This window comes from Brienomyrus brachyistius, chromosome 14 (genome assembly GCF_023856365.1).
Source record: "Brienomyrus brachyistius isolate T26 chromosome 14, BBRACH_0.4, whole genome shotgun sequence".
In the NCBI taxonomy this organism is placed as follows: domain Eukaryota; kingdom Metazoa; phylum Chordata; class Actinopteri; order Osteoglossiformes; family Mormyridae; genus Brienomyrus; species Brienomyrus brachyistius.
The window spans coordinates 10,654,258-10,670,957 of NC_064546.1; the positions used below are offsets into that span (position 1 = coordinate 10,654,258).

The 16,700-nt window shown below is 42.1% G+C and overlaps 1 protein-coding gene across 4 annotated transcripts; it reads right to left on the reverse strand.

Annotated features, from left to right (window-relative positions):
- Positions 1-201: 201 nt before the first annotated feature.
- Positions 202-15,990, reverse strand: LOC125707758 (protein eva-1 homolog A-like). 4 transcript variants are annotated; one of them, XM_048975071.1, is made up of 7 exons: positions 15,837-15,990; positions 15,635-15,733; positions 13,416-13,718; positions 5,905-6,034; positions 5,093-5,305; positions 1,870-2,024; positions 202-1,463 (listed from the first exon to the last, which is right to left on the reverse strand). In XM_048975071.1, exons 6-7 carry the CDS (start codon positions 1,940-1,942, stop codon positions 1,084-1,086), a joined length of 453 nt encoding a protein of 150 aa, XP_048831028.1. In that variant the 5' UTR covers positions 1,943-2,024; positions 5,093-5,305; positions 5,905-6,034; positions 13,416-13,718; positions 15,635-15,733; positions 15,837-15,990; the 3' UTR covers positions 202-1,083. The 4 variants fall into 4 exon arrangements, with proteins under 4 accessions (XP_048831028.1, XP_048831027.1, XP_048831029.1 ...); XM_048975070.1 differs by lacking the exon at positions 5,905-6,034; XM_048975072.1 differs by lacking the exons at positions 5,905-6,034; positions 15,635-15,733; positions 15,837-15,990 and having other exon boundaries at positions 13,416-13,744.
- Between the last annotated feature and the right edge of the window lie 710 nt (positions 15,991-16,700).

A 16,700-nucleotide genomic window follows, 5' to 3' on the forward strand; every position in this document is an offset into this window, starting at 1 on the left:
TTTTCTTTTCATGTGTTCACAAAACCACTGGCTACGGCAAGTTCCAGGGGAAATGTATGGAACATTTTATATATTTTATTTTGGGTTGATACCTGGCATCTTCACATTATTGTAATAATATTTGGGTGCTGTCACGATCAGACGCAGGGAGAGCGGTGATCGTGCGGGCAGGCGTGCACAGAGCAAGCGAGACAGGCGAGATCGGGGTAAACTACGGGTTTTAATGGAAACAGGGATCAGGAAACAGCAACCGGGAAAGCGCATCACCAGACCACAACTAACTACAATGACGGACAGGGGAAACGAGTCAGACCAGGACTTAAATACACAGGACTGATTGAAAGTAAACGGACACAGCTGGGTACGATCAGGGAAGCACACGTGGGTAAGCAGGGGGCGTGGCACACACGAGGAGCGGACGAGCCGGGCATGACAGATGCATTTTCTTTGTCCTCTGTATTCTACCTTGTTTGACAGATAAGGCACATCTCTTTTTTTCAAATCAAATACCCACACCTCAAGTAAGGTCCCAAATGCTTTCTCAAAAAGAAAAAAATACAAATGACTGAAAATACTAGGATGTTATCCCTGAGATGCCAGACAAAAGTAAAAAAAAAAAAAAAAAGCATTATATAGCAAAATTAAATATTAATATAGATTTCAAGAAGGCTGAGATGAAAACGTTTTTGGTTCATAGTCTGATTCGCACATAGCGGTTTTGTACACAGATGCCCATCACGGAGGCCTGTGTACAGGAGTCTTATTTGCGTCCAGAGTTTTAAATCTCTCATTTCTGAATCATTGTACCTCAAGGGAAGTTCATTCGTATTCAGAGGCACATTTAGCCTCGTCTTATCTAACATCATAGGCAGCAAATGGCTCGGTGTCCCTATGCACAATACAGCCACTTGCCACCGCAGAGTTGCTTAAGTTTTCTGCATCTTTAGAGGTCCGTTAAAGGTCGACAGGTTGCCTATAAATTATTCTGCAATGCATGTGCAGACTCCTGACCTTAAGGAACGCACTGCAGCTCACGCTGTTAATGGCAAAAAAAAGGAACCGAATAGAGGAGTCTTTCAAGGGTCAGTAGTAGCGGCTGGTGCTGAGCGTGCCAGGGACGTCGGGTTGCCCGTTCATCCAGATTTCGCGGATGATGCGCTCCCTCTCCTCGAGCCGCTGCGCGCGCTCCAGCTCCTCCGCTGACGCAAAGACATTTGTGCGCAGCGTGCGCTCGAAACGCCGGTGGCGCCGCGCCGACAGGTCCGAGGTCGAGTCTGAATCCGAGTCGGAGTTGCTCCCCTCGCCGTCCTCTTTGGCAACCCGTGGGCGTGACCTGGGCTGACGCCTCGGACCGGTCCGACACTCCGTCCGACAGGAGATTTGCACCACCAAAGCGAGGAGCGTGAGGAACAGGCCCAGGCACACCCCGCACACGAAGAAGAGGGCCGCGCGCTCCAGGTGGTCTGCGGCGGGAGATGTGAGGAAAAAACGTTTTATTTTATGCACTGGCTGAGGTCTAATGTGTTTAGACAGATGTATGGGGCTTTACGTAAGTAAACAAATAAACAAGATTTTGCAATGATATCTCTTGCATATCTTCAGTTACTGCATGGTTGTCCTAAGTATGGGTGAGGATGTTGTCTTAGCAAGGCAGGGAAAACATAAATAAATAGAGACTTATGGTGAGATGTGGAGGGTGGTGGTATTGAGAGATCAAATTAAATTAAATTAAGCAGCTTCCTCCCAATAATAAATATATTATTATTAAATAGTAATGATGGGAGGGAGCAAAAATATGGACTGTCTGGGGGGTCCCTGAAGACCGGGTTGGGAAATACTGCTGTAGATTGCTGAGCTGCCAGTCCTTACCTGCAATAAAGGTGTAGGCTGCCAGGACATTGCTGATCAGGGCCATCTCCTTGTTCACTGCCCTGGTGTCCATGGTGGGTCTTAGCGTCTCGGCTCGTTTCTCATTTATGTTGTGTGACACACTCTTCTAGCCTCCTTTCCTTCACGCTTCTTCTCTGTTTATATTGATTAGAGATGGTTAATTGTGTTTGAATATATGATGTACATATACATTGGACATCCACTGGCACAGACACAAACACCGGTATGCTTTTTCCACTTCCTCTTCTTTATTTTTAGCTAACGTACACACAGAGCAGTTTTCATTAACAAAAATACACGCTTCGTGACATCTACCCTTCAGCTTGAATCTCCTTGACATAAATGTGGTTGCTGTTGTTTTTCTGGGGAAAAGTCCAACATTTTCAAGAAACCACAGCATCCCCACGGTACGGGACAGATTGTGCTGGGTATGACTGTTGTTTTAGTAGCATTGCATTCGTTTTGGATCATGGTCTCCCTCTGAGCTTCTTTTTCATCCTGAAGTTGAAAAGGCAACATCAATGTTATATGTATTTATGCAGGTTGTGCAGACTATGTTGAAAGGTCACTGAAATGGGCCATATATGGGAATAAATCGAGGCATTATCAATGTCAGTTGGCATTTTTGGGTAGTATTGTTGGCTTGTAACCCCAGGTTTTGGGTTTTGAGTCCTGCTTTGGGGATGGAATTTTCATTTTCCCCACATGTTCTGTTTGTGTTTTTCCTGCAGTGTAAAAAAGAACTTGTTTGACCAGACTGGCAGCTAAAATTGCTCTGTGTGTGGGATGGGCTAGCATCCTGTCCTGGACTGCATCCTCAGTGTACTGGGGTAGGCTTCATGTTCGCTGGGAACCCTTATTAAATAAGCTGTTCAAAGACAGATTAGTGGCGCACCAATGTGGAAACTTCAGCTGATACCAATAACAAATTGCAGTTATTGTCATTATTTTAGTAGTCGTATCCTTAGCTCTGGTGCTGCTAACTTTGAATATTGCTAAAGCTTAAATATCGGCTGCCAACATCAGCCAGGTCTTTGACCTTGGACCGATGCTGATATCTTGACTTTTAATGAACATCGGCCTGTACCGATATGTTCATTGATATGCTGTGCATTTCTAAGACCGATGGATAATCAGCGCTTCGCTTATCTATGCACACTGCGATATACTACCATCCTATGCTGCCTGGAATCCCATGGCCAGAACAACAATTTAACCTGGAATCCCTTGAGCAAGGCCCTTATCCCGTCGCTACAGGAACTAGCTGACCTGCCTCTCTCTGTTGTAAGTTACTTCGGATAAAAAGCGTCTGTCAAATAAACAAATGTAAATGCATGGAATAGGCTCCAGGCCCCTCATGAGCCTGATTATGATTAGCAGTTGTAAGATGGGTGACTGCCAGATGTAAAATAGGGGGCACACGGAGTACGAGTCTGACACAGTCTCGGTTGGACACAGTCCTGGGCAGGAGGCAAGCCCTTCCCTGGGCTCAGCTGCCAATACAGAAATGAAGGGGCTCTGATCGAAAGTGGGCAGCCCACTTAGTCTTTGGCGTGCTAGGAGCAGTGATTGAAGGCACTCTCCTTGGGTGCCCATTCAGGGGTGGGGGTGGGGGGGCAGGGGCAGACTACACAGAGTGTTTATACAGAACCATGGGGCTGAATTTACTTTGGTGCAGAAATCAGATCTGTAGTTTTTTGACTACAAAATACAGTCTGGATAAGTTAAGAAATGTTTCATTATTTGCTTTTGAATTGTTTTTTGTTCGAAATAAAGTGAAATACAACTTATCTGAAGGCAAAGAAACCAAAGTGACATCCTGTTTTACTGTTATAAATTTCTTTGCCACAACACGTACATAAAATAACCATAAAGCGTCCTGGGGCTTTTGCGTTCAGCAGTCTGGCATTAGGAGTTTAAAAGCGAAGAATAATTTACACAGTGTAAACAGTCTGCAGAAGTTTACATTTCTAATGGCATATTACTATTGCTATTACTATATTACATATGCTGGCTATCAAACGTAGGAGGAGGGTTGTGGAGTAAAAAACATTCATTTAATATTGTTTTTACTGTTTAGGTAGCTAGTTTTAGTTCATGATATAACTTTCCCTCAGTTTAGTGTCCCATTCTGTACAAAATGTCTGTCTTTTACTTGGCTGCATATATACCCTCAGTATCAGTACTAATCTGCTCCTCCTTGTCATACCTTATACTTCCCTCAATTACACCGCTGATATGCACCATGGGTTGATTTCCTGATGCCTGCCTTACGCCGGGCAAAGCAGACGACCAACGCTTATTCAGACTCTTTGTTTTAGCAACACTTGCACACACTTCTGAGTTAGATAAGGATAATGTGCCCTGTCAGGTTGGGAGGCCAGATAGCAAGGATCCCCAGAGGTCTTCCATTCTACAACTATCATTGTAGCTTTAGCCTTCTCTCCTTCGTCATCAGCTTTTCCTTATTGTATGACATTAACGGCTGTAACAATTGACCATTACTACTATTCCATTTACTCTTTGTTAAGAGTCTGTGAAAAGTTCAGCGCAACTGTCTTGGGTAGGCAGCTATATAAAAATAAAGACAAATGGATCGGAAGTGAACACTTGAGACAACTGAGAAGATTAAAACAGCACAGTGATTATAGGGTTTGGGAGTCTCCAATGAGTACTGTAGTTCAGAGTCACGTACTTAAATTCACCAAGGAGTAACAAGAGAAACAGGTATTTGTTTGTTTGTTTTTCTAGTCTCAAAAGAAATCTCAAAGAACAACATCATTATTTTGCCCTCAAACTATTGACGATCAATGGAAGGTTCTGACTAATGAAGGCAATGAAGAAATCAAGACGCGTACAAAGGACGTGATTGCTGCAAGGCCTATCTAAGTAAGCAAAGAGGAAAACCATTAATCAGACCTTGAAGCAACAGTAAAACACAGAAAATGCTGGAGGTTGAGCTATGGGGAGAAAGAACGGGGCCAAGGGAGGGAGTTTTCCAACGTTTTTAGAGAGCTTTGTTATTGATATTGGAAGAGGCCATTCCACCCACATAAAAATGAGTAGGAGGCCATCTGGAAAACAGCACAACTAGAAACCAGGAAAAACGGATCAACGTCCGGAGAATCCATGTGTCCATCTGAAAGCATAAAACGCAACGGGCTGGATGATGTTATTTGAAAGATATGAGAAGGTATAATACCTTTGTTGTCAAAGTACATGAGGCGACATCAGGATCATCGGAGAGCCAGAAGTGCTCAGTAAGTTACAGAAGGTAAATCTACCTTCTGGAGATTCACTATTTATCAGTGTTGCTCCCACAGGACAAGCCTCAGACGATGGCAGGTTTATGTGGATAATGCAGAGACCAGTAAAGTTTGCTGACGGTAGGCCTCTGCCACCAGCTTTTTCAGACCTGAGGAAGAAAAAAAAGAGGATGAATGAGATGATGAGTCACACTACGACTGAATCACAGACTTTAGGTATCATAGTTACTGTAAACCCATCATGTTTCCCTCATATGTCCAAATGAGTCATACGGGCTGAGATGACTAGAGTCTGTTTCTCGTATGTGAGTCATAAACGGATACTTACTAGTGCTGCAAATATCGGGATTTAAGATCTGTCTAAAAATTAAATCAAGAACTGGGACGTCTGTACTGCTTAGAAACAGACATCCTCCACAGATGTTAAGCATCTATATCATGACCAAATTAACAGTTATAATAAAAGATGTTAGTTATATATAGAAGAAATGAAAAACATCACTCTGGTTTCACCTGTATTGTTTGTCAGTGGCACTATAGAAATAACTGAATCTCATGTAACGGAAATTTCCTCCATAATGCTTGTTCATTCATTTACTCTCTTAAATCTCGAATTTAGCCAGCAGAACCCATGTAGCAATACAGATGCTGCCTATTTGCCATGTAAATTGATTGATGGTGTGTTTTGCTAGGCAAGTCAATCAAAATCGAATACATCTTTTCATTTTCAGTCATACACAGCGCTCACTCTGGCAAGCGGCACGTCTCCAATAGGGTCAAGAAGGTCCCAGAATTGTAGATGGAGCAGGGCCAGGCGAACACTATGACCTCGTACCCTGCATCTCACCAAAAGGCTTAACTGGAGTCATTTGTCACAGCTGGGAGGGAAGAAAATAAGTCATTTTACCTGAGCTGTATATATATATGTTTGAGTGAGTAAACATGAAATTAATTCCTTTGTTTGATGGCCTTTTAATGAAAGAGAAAGAAAGGAAGACGCAGGAAAAGAAAAGAAAGAAAGAAAGAAAGAAAGAAGGGAGAAACTTTACTGATCCCCAGGGAAATTTAGGAGTGAAAGAAAGACTAAGAAGTTTCTGTTCAAACTCGTATAACTAAACTACAAACAGTGGAAAACATCTGTCTGTCCATCAATCTTTTGACTGCTTATTCTAGCCAGGGTCATGGAGGATACATGTATTACAGCAGAAAAGTTGTACAGCCCTACAATGTCAAATGGGCCTTTTAAAATATATTTCAATTTTCCATCCACAGGTAATTCTATAGCCTCCAAATTTTTTAAAAGAATATCGCTAAATTGCCAGAAGGCCCATGCCGGCAGATCGTGGCAGTCACAGGGCAGTAAACGGTGACTAATGGCTTCTTGTAAATAGGAAAACTGCAGGGAAGCAGTCTGTAGTGCTCCAGACTTGGACAGGGAAATATTTCCCAAACTATGGAATGTGGGCAGTACAGAGTGCAAGTTGTTAGCTTTGATCTGTGATTTACCGGAATGGCCGGCAAAACGGAAAAGTGATTCATATCATTACCATAATCAAATTGATACATTTACAGATTAGAATACCGGCAGAAATTAGCCATTTTATTTAGCCTGAGACCCTATGATACAGTACAAAGGAATACAGGAAATACAGGAAATGTGTTTCTCATCTACTCCTGTGTCTCAGTCATTCCATATTTTATCATTCACTTTTTAGTTTTTTTCCCCATCTTTTGCTTTAGTTTTCAACTCTTAAACAAGCACATATACAAACACAGAAAGACTACATAAACAGAATGCCCAGGGACGTACATACACACTGAAATTACATTAAACATTAAAATCACATTTTAAAGGGTAACAATTCCAAAGTGTATCGCATCTTAAATGCCTTCACACCATACCATGCCATTCCAGACCGTGCCACACCACACCATCATACCATATCAAGCCATTTCCCAGTTTCCCAAAAACTCTATATTTTCGGAAGAAACGCTTCTGGTCATTTCAGTCACTCGATGATTCAGTTTTAGTTGATGACATCACCAGTAAAATTCTTCTTTCTGTTTTGGCCGTGACATGTGCATGACAGTGACCGTACGGAGCCCACACACGTGTAGAATGAATAGGGCATTGTGTTTGACCATGAACTGGTTATTACTAAATAAAGATAAAAGGCAGTATTTCAGTGTTTTGGACTAGGCCAATATATGATCACTAAGAGAAATCACAAAAAAGTGCCAGGAGATTTTTATATATATATATATATATATATATATAAACACATAATCATATAAATGACATTGAATGTGCAAAAACACCAAGGTATGCAAGAGTGCAATGACGACTGACCCCAGGTAACATTTTGGAAGTACATAACTAAAGCATCATTGTGTTTAGGGCCAAATTTAAGGGCTAAAGTCATTGTTGGGGCCCTACCCACAGCATAAAATGCTGCCGTAACAACCAGACGATATTTTTGGCGGCCCCAGGCGACAGCGCTGGTTTGCCCGTGCATGTGCACCGCCTTAGTTGCCTTAATTGATTGGCTTTTTGTATTTGTCTCACTGGAGGAAAAGCAGCAAGTCCTGTCCCCTTAATTAAAGAGACCGGGCCAGCCAGCCAAAAGCAGAGCTAAGGGAATGACTCGGCCTCGTGTCTTCCTTCACCGGGAAAGCACAATGCCAGCTTATCTCAATCAGCTGCATGTTGACTCCGAAAGGCCACCGATTCAGGTCTGCGCATTGTCGGTTTCTAATTGCTGCCTTGTCAGCTGCCTGGGAAGCGAGGGGGGATTTGTGCTGAGGGGACTGAAAGTAAGACTCTAAACTTCATAGCAGAGAGGAAAAAGCATGCATACATACATAAGAATGCCTTTTTATATATATATAGCCATACAGCACAGCTTAGGAATCTCTGTCCATGTTTGGAAGGTTGCTGGTTTGAATCCCACAGCTGGAAGGATGATAATATTGCTGTTGGGCCACATGGGCGAGGGCCCCAACCCTGCAAACTGGGTCAAGGTACGTGTGGATTATGTGAAAAGAAGTTTTCCTATGTACGGGAGTGTAGCTAAAAATTCTGGGGCCCCTGGCAAAATGAGATTTAGATGAATCAATATCTTTCTGGTTGTTTGAGCGTGCTCTGTGATTGATTCCATCCAGGATGTCCCCTGCCTCCTGCCCTGTCAGAGAGATAGCCAATGAGATTGTAGTGGAGGTGGGTCCAAGCAACTAGGTGAGGCGGAACCAACCAATCAGAGGTCTTGGTCCTCCTTCCTCTACTTGCTTGGACCTACCTTCTCGACAATCTGATAGGTTATCTATCTGAACCAATTATCTTCTGTTCTGCCCTCAGAACATTTTTGTGCAAGTAAAACTCCCACAAGCAATCCACTCTTGCATAAGCAGCTATCCAGAATACATGGATGGCTTTTACTACCTGAAGAAATTAGGTTGTAGAGTGGAGACCAGAAAGTGCTGGGGGCCGGAAAAATAATTATTGGAATAGTCTTTTAAATCTATTTATATGCCATTAAAAAAGGGGTGGAAAGGGTGGGTGGGCTTCATGAAACATTAATGTGGGGAAAAAACTGTTCATTTCAGCAGATACAGAGTAGCACCATGTACAGACAAAGTTTTATGGGTTTTATGGTCATTTTATGGGCTGAACATCAGCACCACTACCCAACCAGACTGCTTGGATGTGCTGTAGATATCACTACAACTGGGAACTGGGATGTAGAAGTGAAAAGAGGCTAATATTTATTATAACTGCATAAAAGTTCATGAACTGAAGTTCCAGGAAATCCATTAAGTTTACTGAGTATTTCACACTGACACCGGCAGTCTCTGAGAGTGGCACGCTCTCTAAACTTAATGGCAATGTAACTTTTTGCATTTGGAAAAAAAAAACTATATAGCACTATATTTAAGCAATGCGAGGTACAATCTGAATGAAGTTCACATTCACACTAGAGTGAACTTTGCTTGAAATACATATGATGTAACTTTGGTATAATTTTGTATAATTTCAGTTACAGGTTTTCACTGAACTTAAGGGCCACAAATTATTTTTATAATTTAATGGACACATTATTCAGGCCCCGAACCTCCACTATCAGTCAACCTTGACTAGAAGCGATCCAGGCAACTGCGTCAAGAATAAAACAACGGCAGAAGTTTTCATCCTAGGCTTTAAAACTCGTGCTCCACTGAACTAAGGTGCTGGCCAGCCTCCCTGTAAGATCCACAGATGCGGCTCACTGCTCCATGCCTCCCTATGACAATCGCGCCTGTTTTGGTTGCTATATTAAACCCAGTGGGAGAAGGGTTACTGAGGAATGCACTGCATCATTGGGGTTGTTTGTCTATGATAATGCAGCAGACTTTCAGACTGAGGACCAATGAGGTTGTCTTTAAAAATTATGTCTCAATAAAGAGCTGCTTTACACCAGAAGCACAAGATGATGTCACCTCCAGCATAATTAAAGCAGCGAGTGATACTAAACCAGCAGGAGGTGAGATGGAATGAAGTCGTAGTCCACAGAAGTTGGAGTTTCTCATCCTAGTTGGACAATCTACTAGATCAACATGGGGGCCACCGCTTTGTTGATGATGTCAGCAAGTAATTTGGACCACGCTGCCTTCCCACATTCACGAGGCTCCAGTCTGTCTCATATTACTACGTACAGATTGTTCTTGTGTTTATTATTACTGTGATCTGATCATTATCAGCACATTCAGGATGTACTCCTAATATCCACATGCATGAAAGAGCAAAATTGCCCAAGACACATTATGAAATGAATGATTAATTCATTTTGAATGATTGATTAAATAATTTTTTAAGTTAGTTTATATGTGTACTGTATGTGCCTTTCCACCACTGGCAGCTTAGCTGAGGATGTTTTTAGAATCCATTTAATTTGTCTTCTTTAGTTTTCAACGTAAAACTCAGGCCTAGGGTTGGTAACGACAAATAATTTAATTAATGCATCTGTCTGTGGTTTGGAGACAGATTAATTACTGTGCCCTTATATTTGGTCGGCAAAAAGAATTTTATCTTTAAGGAAATATTTTTGCTCCTAAACTGTCTGCTTACAAGTTTCAAGATTCTATTTTTGGCAAATGCATTTAAAAATAGGAACCTTCACAGCCTTCAAAGCCTGTATTTCCCAGCAGCTGACTTTGATAAGGAGACGGAGAAGCACTTCTCCTATTAAGCAGCCATGCCTTAGCGTTAAGGTATGTAATACAGTGCGCACCTCACTCTGAGCCAGAAATGAGGGAAAAAAAATCAGACTGCATTGTGCTTGTCAATGTGATCGCTACAACTTCACTGTGGGGCGGGGGGTTGGTAGTGGCAGTGGGGAGGAGAGCGGCAAAGGAATCTGTTTTAGGGGGCCGAGCTCATTGTTATCCCAATTTTTGACCCTAGTATTCAGGAATGGAGGTCTATGGGCCTAAAGGGGAGTTCACAGAGGTTAACAAGTGGAGTTAATGAATGTAAGTCACATTATACAGAATGCAGTTCAGAGGTGGACATTTCAGGTCCAGAAAGTAAAAATCCAAACCAGGATTTTGTTTCAACCAACCAGTGGAGCATAAAGAGTCACAGTCAAGAGGACTCAGCTGGTTGGTTGAATCAAAATCCTGGTTTTACTGTCTGGACCTGGAATGTCCATCTCTGATGCAGTTAAGAAAGGCCTTCCTTGCCATTGTCAGGATAAAGAGTGATTGAAATTGCAGAGATATACACACTGCATAATGACCCCCAGTAATATGAAATAGGTATACTCCTCAACAGCAAGCCACACAGAACTGATATAGCCTCTAAAATGTACACAGGTTAATACGATTCAATCCTTATGCACACTGAAGTGTACACAGATGGAAATATAAACCTTCAGCCAGGAAATACATTTTTATTCTCGATCTGTGATGGCAAACACATCCCTCCTCATTCAGCTACAGTTCCTGTGTCATTGGTGCTGCATGGTGAGATATTCCTGTCCGTGCAGATGAATGACAAACTGGACACCAATTAGTTGCTTTCTCTGATTACAAAAAAGACCTGCAGTAAGCATCAGTGCCATTAAAACCCCTTGGTCACCTCATATGCAAGGTGATGGGAATGATTTGTCGCAAACAGTACAGATCCGCCACCTGAATGTTCTGAGACAGCATTTTAAATACTTCTCTTAAATTACAAGTTTTATGTTTTTGCAGTGGCCAGTCTAGTCATCATCATATTCATTATAATCACAAAATGTGGCTTTGGGCAAATTCACTCCTGGCAGCACACAGCACATTTCCTTGTTATTTTTTTTTCTGTGGATCCTGATTCCAAACCCAAAGCAGCTTGTGGTTCTTACAGTATTCAGCTGTTAACTTCAGAAGAACGTGACGTTGTCTCAGCTGTAGAAACCAGGCACTACGATTGCAAAGATCTGAAGGTTTAAATAAACAATATGTAGCTTTTTTAGTATCTTGTTTGCATAATTGCTCACGGTCTCCAAAGCTGCGACACGATTTCTTATTTTGTAGGTTTACAAAGATCTTCAACCTGAAAGTCCTACCTTTGGCTTCTTCTCATGTTCTCAAGTCTCTCCGGAGGAATTCAAACACCTCATTGTTCAGGCATGAATGTATGTATGTCCATGTGTGCATCTTTTTTAAAATAAAAATAAAACTCTTGGTTTTCAGGTATAATGCTGTCCTAATCATAATATGCAGCCTGTCACACTATCACAAAAGGATCAGCGGTTTGTGTTGGTTCTAATATGTCCACATTCATACATCATCAGAAACCACAGAAGACACACAGATCACTTGACCTGACTTCTGTGGAGAAGCTGAGATATGCCTACACCACATCCAGACAACAATATCTACTTATGGGCATCACGTCACAGAAAAGAAAAGTCAGATACTTTGGGAAATGTGCCAAGGGAAGACAGAAATACTCCTCAACGGGTGGAACAAAAATGAACGCTAGTCCAAACTCTCAAGCCTTTGGTGGGCTCTGGAATGAGGTGAGAATGGCTGGAGTCTTTGAGATCTTTAAATAAAATAAATATGTTTGATTCCAGCACTCCCTAATGCCTTGGGCTATGCAACAAATTACAAAAATCCCTATTTTGTAGTTCATTGGAAAGAACCTCAGACAGTGTTTTAGTCCAGTTCCAAATGGCAGTAACACTCACATGTTATGCGCTGTAAGCTTGAACCAATGTTGTCTAAGTGAAACAAGCTATCAATCCAGCTGAAGCTCTGTTTTACATGCAAAGTCATACATTAATGTTAAGAAATAACCGTGGCTTTCATAGATCACTAGAAAGTCTTTGTCTTTGCACACTTGAGCGAAGCTAGAAAATGCAAAGTTATTTTGTATCATTTTAATGAATTCCATTGCATCTTGCACTGTCTTCTAAATGCCATTTCCTCCTATTTCAGACTCCACTTGGCTTGACTAACACACGCCTATTCATTAAAAAATCTATGTCACGGCACCAGCCATTCATCTCCCTTTGCCTTCCATTCCAAAGAACTGCATGCTGATGGGTGCACAGGAACTGCCGGCTCTCAGCAGCAAATTGTCTGTCATTGAAACACATCATAAACTTGGGATCCCGGCATCTCTTATGGAGTGTAAACAGAGAGCTGGGACAGTGACGGTTCCGTCTGCCTCTGGTGCGACACGTCTGTCCAAACTCAACTAAGTGCTCGACAATAAAACGAGGTGATAAGTGGCCAGAGAAACACCCCCCTCAGTGAAAACGTCGAAGGGCTCACGGAATTCATCTTGTTTCATTAAGAAAACTTTCAGCTATCTGACACTTGTCCTCATAAGAAACTATTAAACAAATAAAGTTTAATTTTAGGTACCTTCCACCTGTGATGGTTTGAGATAGCAGCAGACCGTGATTAAGGAAGTGAGCTTGTGACCTAAGGATTGGAGGATTTCCTGGCTTTTGATCTTAAAGAGCGAAATGTAAGATATACTGATAAAATATCTAATTATGCAAACCATGTAGCTGAGCTCTGAAGCAACAAATCCATCTCACCTGCAATCTGTCTTGTTTAAATCTCATTGAATTTTGGCTTCATTGTCATGGCTAGTCAAACTGAGTATATATCAGGTCCGAATATACAACCAGTGAATCAAAAAACTTCATGTACATGTCAATTCCATTTCAACCAGTCCACAGACAACAGCACTCAACGGACAATGTCACAGCAGCAGGTCAAAGAACTTACCACCGTGTCACTGACCAGCCAGGTACCAAGGTGTCACGTCTATCTCAGTATGTCTTCACCTCCTTGAATCCTCCTTTAGTATCAGAATCAGATTTGCAGAAATCCCACATCCAGCCACCAGACTCGTGGTCGGTGACAGTTCAGCTCTGGCTGGGGAGCAGGGAGCAGTGAGCAGGGAGCAGTGAGCAGTGTCCAGCCACTGACACAGAGCAGCAGCCTGTTACCCACGGTGGGCTGGGAAGTCATCCACGTCTGCCCACCCCTCTAGGCCTTGAGGAAGTTCCGAGCGCAGAAGTTCAGCGCCTGGGAGAAGGAGATGGAACGCGTGAGAGAGAGAGAGAGAGAGAGAGAGAGAGAAAGGAAACCAGCCTGGAGAGATCTTGGAGAAACACTGGCCACAAAAAGAACACTGAGTAGATAGTTTTTTTTTTTTTTTTGGGGAGGGGGGCCAAATCAGACAGATTCCATGCAGGCTGACTGTACTAAACTGAAACATTTGGACGGGAATCTGGTTACGACAAAACAGGAGGGAGAACCCACAAGGGGGGTGGGAAAGGGTTGTGGGGGTGGGGGATGATCCCAAGGACCGGGAAAAAGAAAAGGAGGTCATATTTCAGGTGCTGACAGGAGAGAGGGATATGTACCTACACAGAGAAGCTTCTGTTATCAAAGGGAGGACAGAGATTCCGGCAGATAACAGACTCAGATCTTATCTGACTGGGATTCTACTTTTCTTCTTTTCTCCTTTTACTTCTCACTTTGTGTTTTAAGAGACTTCTGGAATTTTATTTCTAAATACATTCTCAGATTTAGAAAAAATACTATACAGTGTTTTTACAATTAGTGATAGTTACTTTTTTTCCACTGGATTTCTCTTGATCCATGGATTCCTAACTTTCAAGAAAAAAAAAAACAGTCTAACTCATAAATTACGCATAATGAATCTCTCGTGTGGATTTAAAGGGGCAATTAACCCGAAAAGCAGGGCTGCGGGCAACGATACTACTTACTTTAAATTTTAAAGGGGAATATTGATAGCGTTCTAGCTGAACAAACACAGTTTTGAGAACTCCTGAGACTTATTCAGCAGCACTGAAATAAAACGCCAACATTGTTTAAGCAAAACAAACGTAGCCACAGCTACTACAACAAACAGCTTCTTAGCAAAAGTGTAATATTACGCTGAAATTAGCAGTGGTTCCTAAATGCATAGTGAGAAACCTGCCTGAATGGTTGTCAGGTTTGGAGAACAGATGTACTTCTAGAGTGATTTAGCATATCTCGTATTTTGCATTTAAACTGCAGGTGGTATCTCTCTAGCTATACATCGAAGCAGAAGGCAATAGGGTGATTCGAGAGACAGAGGAGATGATCGGCAAGAGCACTTCTTTCATTTCCTTTTGTCAGTTTCAGCCAAGTGCCACTGAGATCTGTAGTCAGTGACAAGTGAACTCTGAACATCTAAGAAAGACATTTATCTCTATTTGGTGTTAATAAGGTGGGACCGCACTTAGGAAAACAGACCACAAAGTTCAGAAAACAAAGGAGGAGTGCCGTCAACAAAACACAGTTTAATTTTGTGCCTCCCGTGATCTGCGTACCTGCCGGCTGCATAGTTTACAGCTGTCATGACAGTTTTACAGGTTACATGATTACATGCATACCACACCGCTACCAGTGACTGGCAGAGTGACTTGGTGCATTTACACTGAGAGAGCTAACAAAGTGACGGAGTATAGTGGGGGGAATCCGCGTAAATTAGTTTATGGAAATGTGATCGAAACCAAATCTGTAAGGACAATAGCTGAGCAATGTGATGAAGGATGCTGGGACTGAAAGATGGTGAAAAGCCTTCCACTGAGAAAGCAGGAAAATCCCACATAAATGGCCTTAAGGGGAATTTTCCCTGGATAAACACATTTACACTGGCGGTAATAGTAGATCTTCATTGAAAAAACAGATTTATGCAAAGCATTAGTCACGCAATTGTCTTACAAACCCACTGACAAAAACAAACTTGCTATTTAAGTTCTATTTGCTGTTTATTTACAGTGCATCACAATTCAAGCCAAACCCACGTCTTTCGTAATAACTATAACTGTATACCGTTACAGCATGCATATTGATGACATATTGTTTTCAACAAGATAAAACACTGAGTGAATGGCTGTTTTTAAACTCTATAATTGATGCACAGTTCAAACAATTAGGTAAGTTACCTTATGCAGCTGAGTGAAAACCAGCCCTCTCCTTGACCTTTCAGCTGTAAAACTCCCCAGTATCCTCCAATCACAAGGTGCGGACGGCACTGTTGCACGCTAGTAAGTAAATGTCATTTCATTTGTTCAGAACAAACCAATGAATAAACATCTAAACAAAATCAATTATGTTCCCGAGTGACTGAATTTAGAATCCTTTTACCTTCATGCCAGGTTAAAAAGATTATCCAGATATGTGCTGACCTTCCAACACCTGAATCAAGACAACCTGCATCCAGGAGATTCATGCCCAGCTGAAGGATGCACGGAGTGTACCCGCCCTGTCCTCGGGCTGGCAAAGCTCACGTCCTCAGCTCCCCTGGGCCCTGTGGCTGCCAGATATGTGGTAGGATGACCGCGGATCTGCTGAACAGGCAGAGTTCAGTCGAACAGCATCAGCACTTCAATCAGGGAGTTGCCATCCAGGCCAAACCTCCCCAGCTGGCCTTGGGTGTAGGGGTGTCTTGTGACACCAGGGTCAAATGTGTCAGGACTAAGAGGGTGATGGACTGGTGCAATATTAGTTAAAAGATCAATGAGTTCGGGATTCTAGAAAAGAGCTTTAGGACAGGTTTAGAACTTTGAAATGTTCTCTAAAATGAAGCCCACTCCCTCGCCCCTAAAGATCCTGAAAAATATTTACATTTATTTTATTTAGCAAACACTTATGTCCAGAGAAACGTACAAGTGAGGCATCATGAACACATCATGAACACATCATGAACATACTGGCAGTCAAGTAGTTGACTAGGCATAAGTGCAGTATCCAGGTACAAGTGTAAGCAGCATTTGTGCAAGAGCTACACAACATCTTCCAAACAAAACAAGAACCTAATAAGACTAATGTTCAATTGGCAGAAAGTGCAACATAAAGAACATTCAAGGAACATGCAGTGGTGTCAGACTAATGGAGGAACTCGTGGAACAGATGAGTTTTGTAACATTGCTTGGAAGTGGATAATAATATAAATAGTCTTACAAACTGAGAATGCATGGGCAGTAATAAGTTGCATGTGAGCAATTAATA